The sequence below is a fragment of the Styela clava genome, chromosome 13, assembly GCF_964204865.1.
Source record: "Styela clava chromosome 13, kaStyClav1.hap1.2, whole genome shotgun sequence".
Taxonomy (NCBI): domain Eukaryota; kingdom Metazoa; phylum Chordata; class Ascidiacea; order Stolidobranchia; family Styelidae; genus Styela; species Styela clava.
The window spans coordinates 6,567,897-6,587,818 of NC_135262.1; the positions used below are offsets into that span (position 1 = coordinate 6,567,897).

Sequence of the window (19,922 nt, forward strand, 5' to 3'; positions counted from 1 at the left end):
CTCAAAATGTGTCACCTCAGGGGCAGTCCTGTCATTACAGTCTACACGCCTTGATTTTGGCAGCACAATTTTACCCGCCATGGTTTTAATTTGCTGCCGTGGTACCCCGCCGCACGCAATTTGTTTGTGGCAGCTAAAAATTCATCCGCCATGGTTTGACCATAGCGCCTATGGTTTGGAAATCCCGCCATAGTTTTGCGGCAGCTTCAGACGCCACAAATTACTTTAAACTGCACTTGCGCCAAGGATGCATCGGTGATAGCTCGCGAACGTGGTCTAACTCAATATCGTTTATATTATCGTGTTCTACCTCTATTTTTACATGGGTCTGTCCTTTCAACTAGATAGCACGATAACGTGTGCCACATAATACATGTCAGTTCACATAGTTTAATTAGGATATGTTCTTAAGTTGCAAAAATAATCTTGTCGTGTGCTACGCCACGTTCGAATAATAACATAACTAGATAACGGTCGGAGATCGCCGACTTATCGATCTTCCGCATGTTCAATCGCTCTGACTCAATTGCGACAGCGCGTGTTCCAACACTAATAAATTAATAACTCGCTAATTATAGGAAATGATCCACATCATCCACAATCAATAGGCTACTGGTCCGAGATATGATGAAAGCACATGCAAAATGCAGACAGTCAAATACCTATCAACATACTTACCGATCGAGATCGATAAGTAACAACAAACTTAAATAAAACACATAATGAATAACCAATGATAATGTTCAGTAAAACTATACTGCTTCGAACACAAATTTGAAATGTTGGACTCCAAAGAAGATATAGCGACGCCAATCACTGAATCTAAATGTCCATCTGTTAATTAACCCAGACCGTAGATGAGATGTGTTTACTTTCATGATTGTGAATGCTTGTTCGTGCTTGCAAATCTACAAATCCAGTGTGAATATATGTGGACTCTTCGTTGTTAAGGTTGCCTACTAACCTTCCTGGCAACAGAACAATGCAAAGGGGTCAACAAAATGTGCCAAATCAGACAGTATTCACACTAATTGTAAATTTCTGTGTTTCTGTTTTAGATAGATTAAGGAACTAAGCATGTTTGAATAAACGTGCCGATTTAATTACAAGAGAGCTTTGTTAAAATATGTGGACACGGAGACCAAAACGAAATATTTTATCACCAATTCTCCGAAAATCATATGCGGTAACTTACAAGTACCTGTATCGGGACTGTCATAGCTTTTCTAGGTTCTGTGACGATGATCCATTCTTCTTGATTCAGTTTCAACGTGAGTTGGAATACCAAGTGATCCGAGTCACTTCTCCATTATAAGATTAGATCTCACAGTCTACGGTTTCCCATAAAAACATTCCCAATTTCGTTAGGCATAAGATCCATCGGAGTACGCTGAGCACGAGATCGACTGATATGCGTTCGCGTAACCGCCACAAAGTGGTAAATTTTAATGACGTCATAGCACACAAAAAACGAATCCCATAGAGCTTACAGAAATATTTAAAATAAATAAAAGTAATAGCCTTCTGGCGAAAAATTCAATCTTCAATCACTAAAAATTTCAAAACGATCCATAGGTACGCCACTACGCGTTCATTAACGGCACATACTCGCTTTAGTGTAATTTACGCTAAATGTAAAAATCAGGTTTTACCAATCTAACCGCTCGCTATACTGACTGCCCTACTCATTCATTTTCAGATACTACCTTCTGATTGCCAGGCCACGAGCTAGCAAGGTTCAATCAGACGTGTTGATTTAAGTTTATTCTGAAATAAACATAAGTTATTAGGATTCATATAAAAAAATAATTATTTTTTTACCAAACCATTCGCGCGTCAAGTTTGAGCTTATGGCGTGCCACAGAGCATTGCACTCATCGCGACTGCATTATGGCGTCACATATCTTCTGGCACTGTGCCCCATTGAGCTTCTCAACTTGTCCTTCAATAAAAGGTATTACCAAGCGTACTTGACTAACTAAGTGCATGAAACTGCGAGCAAAGTCACGGTGATTCGCGCAGACGGCTTTTATCGATTATTTACAATATCTCCAAATCAACTGATTGTGTGAATTTTTGTTTTACCAGTCGCATGTTTTTTTGTAGTAATTACTCTCTTGTGTTTTGTAAATGCGTTTGCTGGTTGCAAAATGAAAACTTGACTTTACCTGTCATAAACTCGATTATTCTCAAATAAGATTGTTAGTGTCTTCCTTTAAGACAGAAAAAGAATCTATGAATAGTTGGTTTATGTTGTAGTCGTTAGAGTCCAAACTTGTTTCTTATTTAACTTCAGTACCAATGTCTTTCAAATATTCAATACTTGAATATGGTTTTGCTTTTTTTTAGCTGATGTTCTGAGAGCAAGATTCATGCTAACGGAATAAGGATTTTCCCCCGAGCATTGACTTGGCAGTGGCTACTGAACAAGATGTCAATATTACCATAAAAATTAGCAATGATAAAGTATCTAGATAAAAGTGAGTAATTGTTCCAATGAAGTAATTTATTTCGTAGTACAGAAAATATGAAAGTCAACATTTTTCGGAAATTCTTCAATATATCAATGCGTTTGAATTGAAGAACCATACTGTACATATAATTATAAACAGTTTTTAAAAGCATTTCACGACAGAATCGGGCAAAACGTATTGCCACGAACTTTTATATTCAATAACATGCACGATATGGCATACAACTTAAGTGAACTCAACAGAACACTAAAAAACTATATACGTCCAAAAATAGACCTCGGTTCGAAACTAAACGACTTTTCCAATAAATAATAAAATGACATAATACTTGAAAAAAAAATTGTTAAATCATTGCGCTCGTCATTACTCAACGCTCGTCTTAAAAACGAGGATTTCTTTATTAATTTGCATTTTATTGCAATAATAATTGATCAATTGGCGTAATAAAGACCTGAAATTGCCCTTCAGTTTTGCGTCTAAAATTACCTTTCATTATACACATTAAATATTACCAATAAGATTCTATTAATATCAAATTTGTCATAAAAGAAGCACGAACCGAAATGCTTGAATCACGCTCCATTTTTTATCCTTGTCTCGTGATAAAAATGCATTTTAAGGTTACCATTTTACCTAGCACCTAAAAATAAACGTGAGGTACTATTCATTGCATTATTATATTATATTCTCTAATATGTGTATGTGTGTGTGTGTGTGTGTGTGTGCGTGTGTGCGAATCATATCGACTTCATTCCTAATAAAATTAATCAGCATCACGAGACCTAACTTTACCGCATGGTTGGTGTTTATACTAATATGAGAGTATAAAAAATTCACATAAACACGGAATGAATAAATTTTTCCTAAAAATGCAAAATATTCGTTATATGTCATTAATGCCTTAGTTGTTATTCTATAAAAATAACAATAATATTCTGGTCACGATTAGCAATTTTGCTTTTGCATTTAATAAAGTCCATTGAAATGATATTGTATTCCACAGTCAACATTTTATTCAAGCACCTCCTTACGTCTTGCTGACTGCTCATACATTACCCTGTTTTGAGAGAATGGGAACACACACCAAAAAATCATTAACACGTTTTTGAAAAAAATTTCTGATTAGAAATGCACCTCTTATAACCATGGCCTAGTTTTGGGGTAAATTTCATTAAAATTGACAACAGCATGATCTATTTTTCAGTCAACTAAGTTTATTTATTATATATATTCTATTTAACGCAATACCGGCGTAATTATAACTTGTATACGCAATATCTTTATATATAAACACATAGGTGTATTTGTCAATACCGTATTTGCATATCGTGCTTGTCAGCTCTAGAAGTACTAATTGGCCAAAACAGTGATATAAGTCTGGTAGATATAACAAAATTCCTAGAATAATTGTTCATGTTTAGATCATCAGCCTATATTAAGTTATTATAATAATAAATGTATATTTAACATCGATTTTCTTCGTAATTTGGGCATATATCAAACGTTTGTTGCCCACCAAGTACTGCCGTGAGTTGATACTATACTCATACTTGGATCATCGAAGCTCGGTTCAACCTTCAGTGGAATTGATAAATGAAATAATAATTTATTCACGCACGTTTTGTGCGGTATGGACAACCACGTTATACGCATCTTTCTATTGCGTCAATAACTGAATAACGTAACAAATGATTGCGTGAATATCTGAAGTCTGTATGTATATGAATCGTACTGCCGAATTGTTTTTGTTGAAATTGATCGGGTTTCTCTGCGACAAATGGACTAATCGATTTCAAAATTTAAGTGGAAGATGGCTCTGAAGAAGTCGCTGGAAAGCCGTTACGTTTATTCTTCAAACTTCCTCTGAGTTTGTTAGAGATTGTTTTCTTTTTGGCCTCCAAACCAATCGTGGATGTAATTACTTTGGCAACACATGCCCAATATGGAAGATTTAATTTCCACTATGCTATTAGTCAACTTATACATTATACAACTTATACCCGTAGAATTTTTCAGAAAATGTTGTATTTCCGATATTTCTGAACACTCGTGCACAATATTATTCGACCATGGTTACATTTATTTTATCATTGAATATGAGTCACTTGAATATTTTAGGATTCGGATATTCCGAAGAAGACGGAACGGAAGTGACTGTTATTTCAAGGACGAATTTCCACCAAAAGCTATTTATTTCTAGTAAATGTAAACATAAACAGATAAAATTTCTTTGTATCAAAAAGGAGAAAGTACCACCAGACATTGCTCTAAGAAAAATATAATATATTTTGAGTAAGATGTGCCATTCTTACATGCATATTGCCCATAATAGGAATGCAACCGATATAGAAAAGTTTGTATGTGAAATTTTACATCCTGTGCTTTATATAAAATATGTTAAATAATAGATACGTCCCGCATGTATCTGCTACAAATCAGATACACATGATTATCTTTAAAATAATTCACTGTGTTTAATATGATTTATATCATTTAAAATGCCATTAGGGTTAAAGTTATACGGAAACAAATTCAATAAATAGTAGAACGATTTGCAGACACAAAAAACTTTTTCTTGCATTTTTGGAAATCAGTTTTTTCTCAGTATCAGTTCTATATTAGTACATTTATATATGAAAAAAAAACTTACATTATTTGCCTATACTAAGTGCTTGTAAGAAAGACATCACAATCGCAGTTAAGCGGATAACTAAATCCTGTTAAAATCGTATTACATTTTCGATATTTGTATGGTTTTTCATGTTGAATAAAAAATTTATATGGCGACATCGTTTTCCAGTAACTAGAGGAATTTAAGATGCTTATTCATATGTACTCTTATTTTGGCTCGATAACGTAAGTAGTCTTTCAGGTACAACGCTTTCCGTGATCGAAAATCTCGAAAGCTTTTTAAATCTTGAACGTCAATCTTATGCAAATAACGTGGTTTATGGCACACAGGTAAATTTCTTTTGAGCAATATTTCCGAGAAACGCGACAAACGTAAGTTTCGTGACTGCATATAAATAGACTTTCAAGTTTCACGATCCTCAAATAACCCCAATTTCAAATATCGCGCGATTTATATTTCTATTGATAATTTAATCCAATTTGAAAGCGATTTCAATTTCATAAACGTTATAACTTAACTTCAATAACTATAATAAGTGCGGAAATTCCATCAATCATGTATGCTAATTAGCTTTCTCAATGCAGTCGCACATTACAACTGTATGTTCGTTAAGTTGTTCGTTAATATGTTCCCATGAAGCAAAAATAGCAGAAAAATTTAGGGTGACATATGGGTCCGTGTAAGACCCTGGAAGCGACGAAGTCAACAACAACAATTCATAGGTTCAATTTAAATTTCACATGTGAATGCAATTTTGTCTTTTGTGAGCTTTTGAGAAAACAAACTATCAAAGCGATCGATTCCTAATTTTCCGGCTTCCATTATTTTTTTGCCACGAAATCAATCCACATAGAGAAAGTTGATAAAATTCGACTTGAAATGTTAGATATCATGTTGCATCCTGTGGTGTAATCGAAAAAAAAACTAAATTTGCCGGTAATATAGTAATAGCAGCATTAGAAAGATCGCTGTGCCATTTCTATCCAAATCTAAACTACTTTGATAATGTTAATATTTCTCATAGCTTTCGCGTTCCAGGCTGGTGCATCGTATTGTATTAATATAATATTTTTTATTCCGGCACAATGATGTTATCATTTTATCCATCCTATTTCTAAATACCAGCACTATTTGGGAGGAGAGATAAAGGAGAAAATTAAGATATGAAAGACGCGTTCCAGTTTCGCGTTCCAGGCTGGTGCATCGTATTGTATTAATATAATATTTTTTATTCCGGCACAATGATGTTATCATTTTATCCATCCTATTTCTAAATACCAGCACTATTTGGGAGGAAACATAAAGGAGAAAATTAAGATATGAAAGACTTCAGCGAATTGAAGATGCCGTGTATATGTACCTCGACAAATATAGACCACTCATATGAAATCTAATGAATAATTGTACCCCTTATTATGACAACCGGAAATTCCATTTCCTTCGCGAACTAAATTTAAACGCCATGAATCGGGAAATCGGATATATGACACGAATACAGTGAAAATCTGTTATATAGTGATCACGGTCCGATCCAAGTCATTCGATTTGAGACGAATAAACCCACTAGAGTCTTATTTATTTTTTTACAAAATTTTTCACATTTTTGCTTCAAACTTAAACCAGGATCGTCCAACCCGGGGCCCGCGGGCCATAAGTGGCCCACGGAAGCATTTCGGATGGCCCGCGCTGAATTTTCAGAATTGAATAAAAAAATTGGGTAAAACTATTTTTCGAGTGATGTAGTATACAATGATATGATACAAACAATTTGTTTATTTCCCTGAAACGTGCTCTGTCAGCCCTTCCAATCAAGCCATGAGTGCCATTTTGAATCGAAACCAACTGAGAGGAGATATCGATATATAAAGGTTTCATAGTCGTTAACACAGTTGTTCTTTTACTCCTCTATATGATGTTATCGCAAAATAAACGAAGGCATTCTCAGATAGAAAGTTTGTTGAGGAATGTATAGTGTATATGTATAGTGATGTAATGTATAGTGCGGGTTGCCAATGTTTTACGAACTGGAAATAAAAGAGATGTTTACAAAAATAGCCTGTCAAGACAGACCATAACTCGTCGTGTTGAAGAGCCTGGGAACTCTTTTGCGGAAACTTTAATTGCAAAAGCGGAAAAATTTCCATCGTATTCTTTGGCGCCTGACGAAAGCACTGACATCAAGTTTACTGCTCAGTCGGCGACTTGGCGATCTTCTTGCGGGGAGTTAATGATGATATGAAATTACCGTGGAGCTCGCAGCCAGTGTCCCTGCTAAGGGTACGACTAGTGGCATTGGTTTGTTAAGAGCTGTGATAAAAGTGATCAAGCGTCTTGGCTTGTCTTTGGCGAAACTTTCGGGAATAACCACTGATGGCGCCCCATCAATGGTTGTAAAACAACAGTTTCATTGTTCTAATAATTGTGAAAGTTTGATGTGCGGGTACTGTTTGTTTACTCATTAACCTGTAGTCAGTGTAGCAAAACTAGAACATAACTACCATGTTAAGTGGTCATTGTAGCAAAACTAGAACAACTACCATGTTAGGTGGCCCGCGTAATTATTAGTGAACCACATGTGTCCCTTCGGCCAAAAAGGTTGGCCGACCCTGACTTAAACTGTAGGAAGCTAGCATGTATCGGAGAGAGACATCCAATTCCAGTCGTAATAGACAACCAAAGTTATTCTTTCTAAATCAAGTGCCTAGTTTGGTTTAAACGCTTGGGCCATTGCGTCTTCACTCGGTGATTTCTTACTAAAAATTTGGTAATATATTGTTAGATGGAAGTTGTCTACGTCTACGACATAGCGTGCCAGTCTTGGCATATGGTTAGCAAGACAGTACGCTTTCTTTACATGCATTATCTTGATATTGACGCCATCGACACCGTTATGACGACAAACAAATAAAAATTACGTTCTGTTAACATAATGATGGGCCTAATATTACAATCAGACCGTTTGAAACATTGCCTCTACCTTATACAGTTTCGATCTTTCTGATGGTTGATAATAACGCCAGCTTATAAGGAATGATAACACGACATTTGTACGAATCTGGCTGAAGTAAAACACCGTCAATCCAGCATGTCTCACGTAACTGCCGCCCCAATTGCCAGATTTGGCTCTCAAATTAACATAAAACGAAACTGATAGGTTTGTTTTGTGGACACGTATAGTTCTGAATTTAAATATTCAAGTTTAGAAAACCTTATATATATATGTCTTGTTGTTTCATGTCATTGGTCACTATGTTCATCTATCTGCTCGTCACGCTGACAAGAATTATTTGAAATCGGCGACTTTGAGATGTAATGTGTAGATTATGGAGTTATGCTTCTTAAAGGTCCATGGCAACCATGGTACATGTCTAATGCGCACTTAGTATTAGTATTTAATTTATATAAATTCATTTACTACTGAGTTATTACATTTGTTCGATTAGTACCGTCAGGTTTGTCCGTGGGAATGGGATTCCCACTGGAAACGTCCCATGGCACGGGATGGATGGGACAGCACACATTTGTATTTCACGTGGGACTCCAAAATTTTTGAGACACTCATTTTTATATAAGGTTATGTTTTGTGCGTTAAACAAAATTATCACTATGTCTTTACCGGCGCGGTTTTAACACGATGGTGAGGTAACGCGGTATCCCCTTAAAGTTAACAAAGTCAATAAATTTTGTCGTTTTTGCATGTTTCTTTGTGCACGTAGTCCTGTTTAGTAGACGCTAAACCTGAATTTAGCAATTCTTATCGAATTGTATTTCAATGGGATGGGATGGGACAGAAAAAAATGTCCCATGAACAAGCATGAGTACCGTAGTAAACAAGTATTTTCTGTGTTGAGTATCGTTAATTACATAATAGATAATATATGAACGTAATGGTTTATCACGAAAAGACAAAAATTTTTTAGTGTCATTTCAGTGTAAAATTCACTTGTGCTTCTATCGGGGCTCATGCCAACAGTCGCATCAGCCGAAACGCACGCAACGCATATTGAAATGCCATTCCACAGATTTTCGTCAACTTCAGAATCGATTGACCGAACCTGAATGCATTGTTTGAATATTTTTGCCCATTGTTGGTATTAATACCTTTCATAGTTTACAATTGTGTGACTAACTTCACGATCTGTAAGTCGCTGTTGAGGTCCACGATATTTATGGACACGGCATGAGAAAAATAGCAATTAGAATAAGAACATGTCCGTGTTCCTAATACCGAAACTATGAGACGTACACTGTTGCATGGTGACGTCACGATACCGATGATGTCACGAGGGTAATGTAATTTTTGAATTTTGAATAACTGGGAATGTGTGATGAGAAGAAACCTGTGTTTGGTTAAACCTCATTATTTCATCCATACCTGATATCTTTGTATAGTTACAATAATTGCAGTTGCATTGCATATTAATCCAAGCAACCATATTGCTAAGATATCCAGTTTTTTGGAAGCTTTATTTGGATAAAATATCGTACACAAATTTATCATTAATCACAGCCATTTTGTTCTCTACTGTGGCAGGGCCAAAAGCCGTGTATTGACGTAATTTGTTCGCTTTGATGAGCTTGCGATTGTTCGCGGAAAACATGCAATCACTAACGTGACTCACCATTCTATTTTCAGCGAGGCAACTCGTCGTTTGGCAGCGTACATGTTGCACGCTCGGATAAAATGATGAAATAATTTAGAGAAACGTGAAAATACAAAAGAAAAAAGACTTATTTGACGTAAATACCAGTTCCAGAATGAGATATAACCAGTATGATCGAGAATATTCGTGTGGGACCGATTGTTATTATTTAGTAGACCGATAGCAACAGGTATCAGCACCCATTAACCAAGAGAAGCGATTGGGACCGTAATTACTACTTAAATTGCATGATAACTAAACTTGTTGCTTTTGTCTCTTATAGAAAAATACTATAAAGCATATACATTACTAGAGTATTAACTTGACGAAGATGTCAGTACATTACCGTCTCAACGGATGGGAACATCTGGGAGGAATCGAATCACATAAGAAGCTGGATGGCACAAGAAATGGAATATTCAAAATCCCTCTGCTCGGAGCACCGGGATCTGGAACTAAAGAAATCGGACGATCTCTTCGTACATTATATGGAAAAAACACGGACAGTATCACATCTATAAACGAAAATGAAATCGATGTTATGCCATACAAAAATTTAGTTCATTCAAACGCATTTCACACAATGTTAAGCTTGGTAGAAGAAGTTGATTCGTTTGGACTCGAGTGCACGAAAAGGGACACATTGAACGACGTAATAAAAGTAAAGTCTTTCAAACAAGATCAAGTAAACCAAGAAATCCCACGAGAAATTTGGATGTCGTTTAAAAGAATTTGGGAAGACGGTACATTCGTTTGTTGCGCTCAACATACATCAAAAAGAGATCTTCTTGAAGAAGCCGAGTATTATTTCAACAACATTGATCGAATATCAGCAACATATTTTGAGCCTTCAGCTGAAGACGTTGCTTTGTGTCGAATGAAGTTAAACAGCATCTATGAAACAAAGATGAGAAATAATTTATGGCTGCTTGAAGTTGGACCAATTTATAATAAAAGTAATATAAAAAGAGTGTTGCAGTATTTTGGCGACAATACGGTTGTGATATTCTGTGTCGATGTGTCGTCATTTGATCAGTTTGAAGACGATGGGAAAACGAATAAACTTTCAAAAACGTTGGAACATTTTCGAATTATTGCCAACCACGAATTCACACGAAAAGCTATGACAATTTTGCTATTTACGAAAACGGAAGAACTCGAGAAAAAGTTAAAAAATACTGAACTTAAAAAATATTTTGTTAACTACAACGGTAGAAATACAGTTAAAGACGCTGTACCTTTCATAAGAAAAAAATTTGAAGCTAAAGCACACAAACGCGCGGGACTTTGCTCACTTTTTATTTCTAATGGGCGATTAACTCGTTCAGAAGATTTACAAAAAATAAGAAGCGCTTTGTCGCATTGTGTTGTTCAATTACGAACAAAAGAAATGAAGTTAATATAGATTATTGAATATTTGCTTCATCTATGATTATTTATAATATAATTACTTTCTCGATATTTTTTTATTTTATTTTTCATTTAATCGCACTACGCTTTTACCCACAATAAATTATAAGTCAGTGAATCTCTAACAATATTTTTAATACATGTTTGTGGCCGTGCTTATAACGAACCTTCATAAAAACTTCAAGTACAAATAATAAGTGGCGGAGAAATAACCAAGAACATTAAATGTAGGAAGCATCACATTTTAAATCCAAAATGCCCCCCGAAAGAATCAAACGGGGTGAGACATTTTCAGTGAAAAATTCAGATAAAGAATCGTATTTTTTTGCTAATATATGAACAATGTTATTATACTGTATATTTGTGAAAAAAAATTGACACGGTCCACAAATCACACTCATATATCAACTACAAAAAATAATCATTTAAGCTGAAATTTATAACATGAAAAATTACTGGCACCTAAGAAAAGAAATGGGAAATAAATGTTATTTTATCCAAGTAGATGTACCTGGACCGAAATCAACAGTTTTGATCATAGTTTGCTGCATAATCAATACATTGGCCAATAAAATGTGCGTATAAGCAGCTGTTCGTTCAGTAAAAATGAATGAATTATATATCTCAAATTGTAACAAACAAAAAATGATGCACTGTTTTATATTTCTGTATTTATTATTCGTTTGATTTATTTAATAATATAACATGACTTTAATATCCGGACTTGGCAGTTTGTCCTATATAAATCAAATTTTATTATATGACAAGATTATAAATTGGTCTTTTGATTGCAGCAAGAGAAAGTTAGTATTTAGTGAGTGATAATTTTGAGAAGTGCAGTGTTTTAAAAGATTATGAAATGAGGGCGACGATTAGTATGTGACATCTTGGATTTTTTTGGTTTTCGTTGAAGGTTTATGGACTTTAAATTCGATGGCTTTTCAGATACAAATCAAGATTAGCGCAACATTCGTTGTATCTGTTAAATTTCAAGCGTTTGTATGCGTATGAGTGATTTATTTTTGCAGTCAGATAATTATGAGACAAAGCGCTATACTCTGATATTGCTAACGGTACTATGTTTGCGATAAACTATAGGTGCATAAGCTGTGAGCTTTACAAACCGGAAGAACGCTACTTCCTTAATTCAAATACGTCAGATGACGTCGTTTATCAACTTTCCCTGTTCATTAAAACCCTGAAACAAAAAAGTTCATAGGTTGAATCATCCGTCGGTATAGTCATAGTTTGGTGCAAGCAAAGTACATATTAAATTGTTCCAAAATTAGCCAAGTGCCCCAAACGTGCATTATTCACGACCTTCGTAATGGTTTGTTATTAAAATCGACAAGCGTGTATATTGTATTGCAGGTGCAGTGACAGTTCCGTATACTTTTAATTACTGGGAACTGACACGACATACCAGCAAGTAAAGCATAGAAAAATGTCACTAACTATATTTGACCTAAGAATTATTTTCAGCAATATAACTGTTGCCGATGGAAAACAATAAAAATTAGTCATTGCGATTTCGCAATCTTTCAACACATTAACGTAATCCGATTGAATTTATAAATCATTCTTGTTTAAAAGTGAGCACACGGCCGAGAAGACAAGGTATATATTTGCAAAACTTACAAAAAAACACTTGTGATTGACAAAATACTGGTCTTTGGCAAAGTTCATTTCCATTTCATAAATTTTTAACAAATTATATACTTTCAATATATAATTAATTTGCTTAAGGCTATAAGGATTGATTCTCTTTTTGCAAAAACACTGTTTGTGAAATGATTTTTTAAACTTCAAGTCATGCGTCCGGTCTTACTATCCCGGAAACATTTCCACTAAGTTTTTCGAGTAATTGTGAAATACTTGCATATATTAAATGCACGTCATGGTTATGTTGGAACTTGATCAAATTGATAAAAAACAGTTCTTAGACTTTTTTTTCTCAATTTCCAAATGTCATTAGAGTATGGGTGACTTAAATTGGCATTTAGTAGTAAACACCTATTGATATTTAAAAGATCGCATTTAGGACATAATCTACTTCTGCATGAGAATCGATTCTGAATGTAAAGTTACAAAAAATATATATACGATTAAACTAAATACATGAAAACCATTAGAAACATTTTTGTTTTTCCAATAACACAGCAAAACGTAAATATTGCCAATATTCTAAACATTGTTCTAATACGAATATTAGATTTAAGTTTCGGAAATTCGAGGATAATTTTCATAGTTTGAACTATGTTGAACCACAACTTCCTGCATAAGTAATGTCTGACTAAACTCTATACTAAATTCAGATAAATTTGTGAACACTAGATTTGTGCGTGTGCAATAGATATGTATATTTGGCCGAGTGTAATTTGGTCAATCACACTATTTCGGTAGAAATTTATTTCTGCAAAACGTGTAAGAAATTATCAAAACTGGGCAACAGCAATTCTAATTTAGTGGGACAAATCTGGCATCCTTATATTATTGAAGGGTTTAATTTTATGCACAGGATTATCCGAATATGGTATTTCTGATATATATCTGTGATACATGTCTAGGTGTGTCAAAATACCTTGATTTAAGCACGTAGGACTTAACTAAAGTTGATCAGAATTGCTCCAAAATGTATTGTTTTACTTCTATAAGAGTACTCGGTGAGAATATGTGGTGGACTAAATTTTTGACTTCTGTCCTAAAAATTTCAGAGTTGTATGGGTCCCAAATCACAATGATGATTGAATTAATCAATACTAACTATGAAAAATTATACATAAGAACATACTACTCGTTGTATACAAATAATCATATAAAGCTCAATACATATGTGGCAGTTATATTTGAAGAAGTTAGATAATGACCTAACGGAAGCTGACATATGTTGAACAAGATCTTGTATTTCTTCCTATCTTTGAAAGCAGGAATTGAAACATTAAATTCCAATTATAGTAAAAAATACTAAAATTGATATCATATCGAAAACATATTCCCAATATACAAGAAACTTTTGTGGAATTCCCATTATAGACTCAGCTGTGAATTTGTATAAAATAAACTTGAAATCGAAACTGTTATCGCACTCGTGTACGTCGTCACAGCGTTTTAAAAAAAATTGAAAACTGGCCAGACAAAGTGAAACTTTTGCCACAAGTTTAATGAGTTCATATGCCTTAAGTTTGGAATAAAATTTGAACTCAAAAGCGATATATATATATATCACATGGTGACGTAATACAGAAATATCTTGTGTCGGGGATACCTGCTATCCGACCATTGTTGCTATAATTCCTTAACTTTGTGAATATTTTTTTACAGCACAGGCCACAGAAAAAAAATGAAAATTGAATTGCGTTTTTTTGTTTGAGAAAATAGTAACAACAGGGCAATACAACGCAACAAAAGTTTTGTAAAAATTGGTTTGAAGGCCTAAAATTGCCAGCAAATAATAGTTTACTGTGTTTAACTCTGCTGCGATTTTACGGTTCTTTATTATACAGCGTTGTTGAGAAAGGGGCCTGTTATTTACGGGAGACGCAATACTCTGGAATTAATTAATAACTTGGATACTGCCTACGCAAAATGGCTGCGAACGGAAACTTTCGTTATATTCAAATCTATATTTACTGTAATTTAATTTAGTGAGGGAGTACTTACTATCTTTATCAAATGAAACAAGATTAAAACGCTATACGCGTGAAAGAGAATATGGATTTATTTTAAGTAATATATGCTATAATTTTATTTGCTATAAATTCGTGATCGTCAAGGCATTATGAAAAAGACGTTCGTGACATACAATCTCAAACCACGACACAACATGTACCACTATGTGGTTTAATTTCGCTCAAGTTAAGTCACCTATGCCACACGGCAATTTATTATGACCCGGATTTGTCCTTTGGTATTTATTGCAAAGAAAAATAAATCAAATATTCATTTTCAAACAATGGATTTCTTTTAATTCCGACCTTGTTGTGTCATAATCGCCGATTGAGCGTTCCTTTGTCAAACAAGTATTATTTGTTTTTATTCCCGCTTATTTGTTCAGTCATTATGTCGTAACAATTGTACCTTTGTGAATGTGAGAAACATATACAATCGAAAGCTGGTGGTTTAGCTACTGTTTCCCTTCTATACCACAGTGATGAAAGATACGACCAATGTAGTGTTCCATATTAAAATGGAAGAATTATTAAACACTTAGAATAGCTCGATGAAGTGAAATGTGTAGATCACCGGTTTTCAACCAGCGGGCCATGGCCCACTGAAACATTTTAAAGTGGGCCACAGACCTATTAACAAGTGCTAGTTAGCTAATTATTTGTGTCACTACAGTTAATTTTAATTGTAGCAGCAATGAATGGCGATGCTGTTTTCTGCTCCTAAGTGGTAATTTTCATTCTGATTATTAGTGTGAAAGTGTACATTTTTGTTATTTCGTTTTTTCTTGTAGTTTTCCCTTCGCACAAAAAGTAAATAGGCAACAGAATTTTTGTTGAACGAAAATGGGCCACAAAAAAAGATTGAGAACCACTGGTATAGATGAATAGCATAAATTTTTCATTGCGAGATCTTGTGAATTTTTTCTTGAACATCATCTGTACAAGCAGGCATTAACACTTAGGAAGCTCTTATTTAGCTCAAAAAGTGCAGAAACTATAAACTAGAACAAGACTTTTACCATCGTCATCACTATGTTACGTCATACTTTTTTGACATTTCAGAAACGGAGAATGGACATTTTAATTATTCAAAATACGATATCGGTATTTAAAATTAACTTAACATAGAAATTTTATTGCGATACTTCGAGTTTTTATCAAAGTGTGGCAAGTGAAATCTCAATTCAGAGTAGCTCGCCTGTGGGAAGATGTAAAATATATGAGCAATTGACAAAATTACGCCATCTTTCTTCCTATTCTCTGTTATAATACCAGTCAACTGCTAACTCGGTAATCTTGTAGAGTAATTTCCATCATTACGTTTTCACAAGTACACTTGAGACAAGGGCTACTCGTGAGTAACGCTGTACACGCCTAAATCACTTGTTCTGTGGTTCAGTCAGCTATAATCAATCAAATTTGAGTTGTATGTATATTTCCTTGAGATAGTCAAAATAAAGTTAGTTGCAGGATATGAAGAAAACGCCTTTTAGAATAAATCTTAATATTTCGTTGATGACAGCTATTTTTAGATACAAAAATCAAGTAGGTGTAAGCGACTAATATGAAAACAATGTCATGCCACTCGATATCCAAATCAAGCGTTGTATCATTGTAAAACAAGATTTAAAGAGTCAGCTCCGCCTTGTAGCTTTTATGCTTATGTTATCTAGTTACATGTTTAGGGTTGGGGTACAAAAGAAGTCGCTTTTAGAAGCTGAGAAATTTAATTAATGCGATGTATCAGGGCATACTTAGCATGGGCAACTTATGAAGCATCCTTGGCAGTCGGACAGAAATTACTCCTGCCGGCACTGATTAGTTTTAATTCCTTGTATCATGGTGACGGGTCGCTGAAGTTGTATATTTGTAGGGCAACTTCGAGGTAGCTAAACTAATATTTAAAGACGTACTGAAAGTAATTATGTGATACTTAGGTGTTTGTTTTGCTCAGCTTGTACTAGAGTATTTATTTGACGCTGTATGGGTACACTTCACAGGAAACAATGATAAAGTAATTGATCGAAGACTATAGCTCAAGTTAGAACAGCCTCTACTATGCAATTTCCATATTTTTATGACGATGTGTGTACTGACAGTCGAGGATTGATGTAAAATTCCGTTTTACATCATATTTTCAAAGATCTGGCACAACTGTATATACAAAAGACCATATTTTATCTCGCGCAATTAATGGATTATTACATTCAAAAGAAATTGAAAGATTTTCTTGATGACATGCTGAAAATTATTAATGTGCAACTTTTTTGAGATAAATTATCAATTTCAGAAGAAATGAGGACTTTACTAATGTTGAACTAACAAAATGTGTTTTTGTAAGATAATTGAAATAAAAAATTTAAAGACTTCAAGTTGGAAAATCTAGTTATAAGTATGTGTTAGGTATTTTTCTAAAATGCCAATAGAAATGTCCGCCACTGATCCCCAGGAAACTATTTCATAGTTTGACTTTAAAAGCAACTTCTGTGTTTCAGTTTTATTCAAGTTACTATATATACATCACGACTAGCGGCTAGATGGCTGCTTTGGTGATGGCAAAGACTTCTGGAGCTAAGCCAAACATGCCCTCCAGCTCCACTTATCGATCAGAGTTTGAATTTCGTTTGGAAGACATCGTTAACCTTATCGATGATGGCTTGCTAACACATGAGCATTTATGTAGGATTTTGAAGCAACTTATAGCAATGACAAGTAACAGTCAAGTTAGAAGCTTATGGACGTCACTGCAACCGTTATTGCACCGAGATTTCATGTTTTCCGGTGAGTAGGCTATTATTACTTCAAGCAATCCCAGCAGACACTTCTGATTTATGGAAATTTTGTGCTCATCTTATATATTCAAGCAAACCTAATATTTCAGTTATCATAATATACTTATTGATGAATTTTTCTCCAGTAACTCACTAAAATACTGCATTTAAGTACAACAAGGACTATATATATAGTTTTCGATATAAACCAAATTGCAATGTTGTCAAACCGACACAATTTAGACGTGTTCCGCAATATTTTTCAGGACAAAAATTCGAACCAGAAGTCGAATTTCAACCAGTCAGCACTGCTTTGAGTCGTGAAATCCGGACGCATTTGACAAAAACTCGAAACGTCTCTAGATATCACCGAGTTCAAAGTGCACATTTGACCAATGAGGAAGAAGTATTTAGAGTTAACAAGTTGCCACCAATCGACAGTAAAAGTATTAACGAATCGAATAACAAGTCAACCAGTGAAAAAATGAGAACACATTTTCCCAAAATCCGACAACCTCCGAAATCATACGAAACAACTCGAAGCCAAGTTAGATTTCGGACAAAAAACAAAGACTCTGACGAAAAAGTCCGGAAACGACTTAAACTACTCGGGGAACAAAAATATAACGAAATCCGTGCAAAAGTGGAGAATTTGTTTGTATGGTTTGAAGAATGGACAAATCCTGAACGTTCTATTTTTTATCGGAAAGTTTTGCCGAAGTTGGTTATGAAACAACTGTACTTTTTGTCAACATACTTATCCGTTCGTCAAAATTGCGATTTTATATCGAAACTACCCAAAAATCTAGCATTAAAAGTCCTGAGACATTTGTCTCCTAAAGATTTGGCGCGCGCAGCTACGGTGTCAAAAAAATGGAATAAGTTGTGTTTGTCTGGAGTTCTTTGGGAAGAGAAATGCGATGAGGTGCGTAGCCAAATAGCGACGCCAAGTGTAACCTCGAGACCAGGGACAACGCGAGGGCATTATGACGTATATCGATCCAACCATATAAGACAAAGAAACTGGTCGCGGGCAAAATGTGCTCATGCTCATCTTGAGGGACATGATGGAAAGGTACTCTGTGTAGATTTCAATAATAGAGTGCTCGTGAGTGGGAGTGCTGATGGCACTATTCGTGTTTGGAGTCTGCGCAGTGCTACAACAATTCAAGTGTTAAATGGACATACCAAAGGCGTTTGGTGTGTGGCCATTTACACAGCATGCCTTGTCATAAGCGGTTCTTATGATCGCACAATAAAAGTTTGGAATATTAAAAACGGCATGTGCCTTCGAACTTTGTACGGACACACAGGAGCGGTCTGGGCTCTGGCCTGTAAGGATCACTTAGTCGCAACCGGGTCCAATGACAAAACTATAAAGTTATGGGACATGAGGCATTGTAAATTAAAACACACTTACAATGGACATTCTAAGCCCGTTTTTGCAGTCGATATTGCACACGATTTATCTATGTTATTTTCCGGTGCCGCTGATCATAGTGTACGTATTTGGGACACAATGGATGGAAAAAGTTTGAGAATTATCTGGGCCTCAAACTCTGCGCCTATAATGAGCTTAAGTTATGCTGGTGGTCTATTAGCGTATGCTGCGGATAACCTACTTAATATATGGGACGTTAAAAATGAAACTAATATAAGAACCTATAAAGGACACAAAGATCGAGTTGAAACCCTGAAGTTAAGCGTAAAAGAAAAAGATGGCGATCGAATGGTCTCACTTCTAAGCGCTGGGCGGGACGGGAAGGTGAAACACTGGCGTTTTGGTAAAAAAGATCCCGTTAAAACAATGGTAGCCCATAAAGACTGTCAAGTTAACTGTATAGCTTTCGATAAAAAACGTTTAGTAACTGCATTGTATGATAATAGTATTTGCATTTGTGATTTTAGCGTTACAGAAGAAGTTGATAAACATTTGAAAGTGTGACACCACTCAATGCTTCATGCATTTTTCGTGTTGGCAAAATGCATACTTTTTTTAGGTATGCTAAGGTCCAAACTATGCTTGCACATATAACACTGTGAAACAGCACGATAATTTTTACTATTTATTTCGAATTATTATTGAAAATATAAGCAACTTTTACTATAAAATAATGTCTCGTATTAAAATATATGCTAGTTTAACAGTCAAAACAAAAAGTTAAGTTATCCAGTGTTGCGGGGTGTTAAATGAATGTACGTTGCATGAGTATAGTCACTGCCAGCAGCGTCTATTGGCGCGTCTTCCGAATGTGTGCTGTAAGGCTGTTGAGCCCACATGATGTCAAACAAAACAATATATGAAAGTGAGCTGATATGCCATT

The 19,922-nt window shown here is 35.0% G+C and overlaps 2 protein-coding genes across 2 annotated transcripts; both read left to right on the plus strand.

The window, feature by feature from the left end:
* The first annotated feature begins 9,994 nt into the window (after nucleotides 1–9,994).
* On the plus strand, nucleotides 9,995–11,903 carry LOC120332634 (guanine nucleotide-binding protein G(o) subunit alpha-like). The gene has a single exon (XM_039399929.2). It carries the CDS (start codon nucleotides 10,081–10,083, stop codon nucleotides 11,152–11,154), a length of 1,074 nt encoding a protein of 357 aa, XP_039255863.1. The 5' UTR covers nucleotides 9,995–10,080; the 3' UTR covers nucleotides 11,155–11,903.
* A 5,187-nt stretch (nucleotides 11,904–17,090) lies between these two features.
* On the plus strand, nucleotides 17,091–19,704 carry LOC120332685 (uncharacterized). Its single transcript, XM_039399985.2, has 2 exons — nucleotides 17,091–17,608; nucleotides 17,865–19,704. The coding sequence occupies exons 1-2, from the start codon at nucleotides 17,365–17,367 to the stop codon at nucleotides 19,541–19,543; spliced, it is 1,923 nt and encodes a 640-aa protein (XP_039255919.2). The 5' UTR covers nucleotides 17,091–17,364; the 3' UTR covers nucleotides 19,544–19,704.
* The last annotated feature ends 218 nt before the right edge of the window (nucleotides 19,705–19,922 follow it).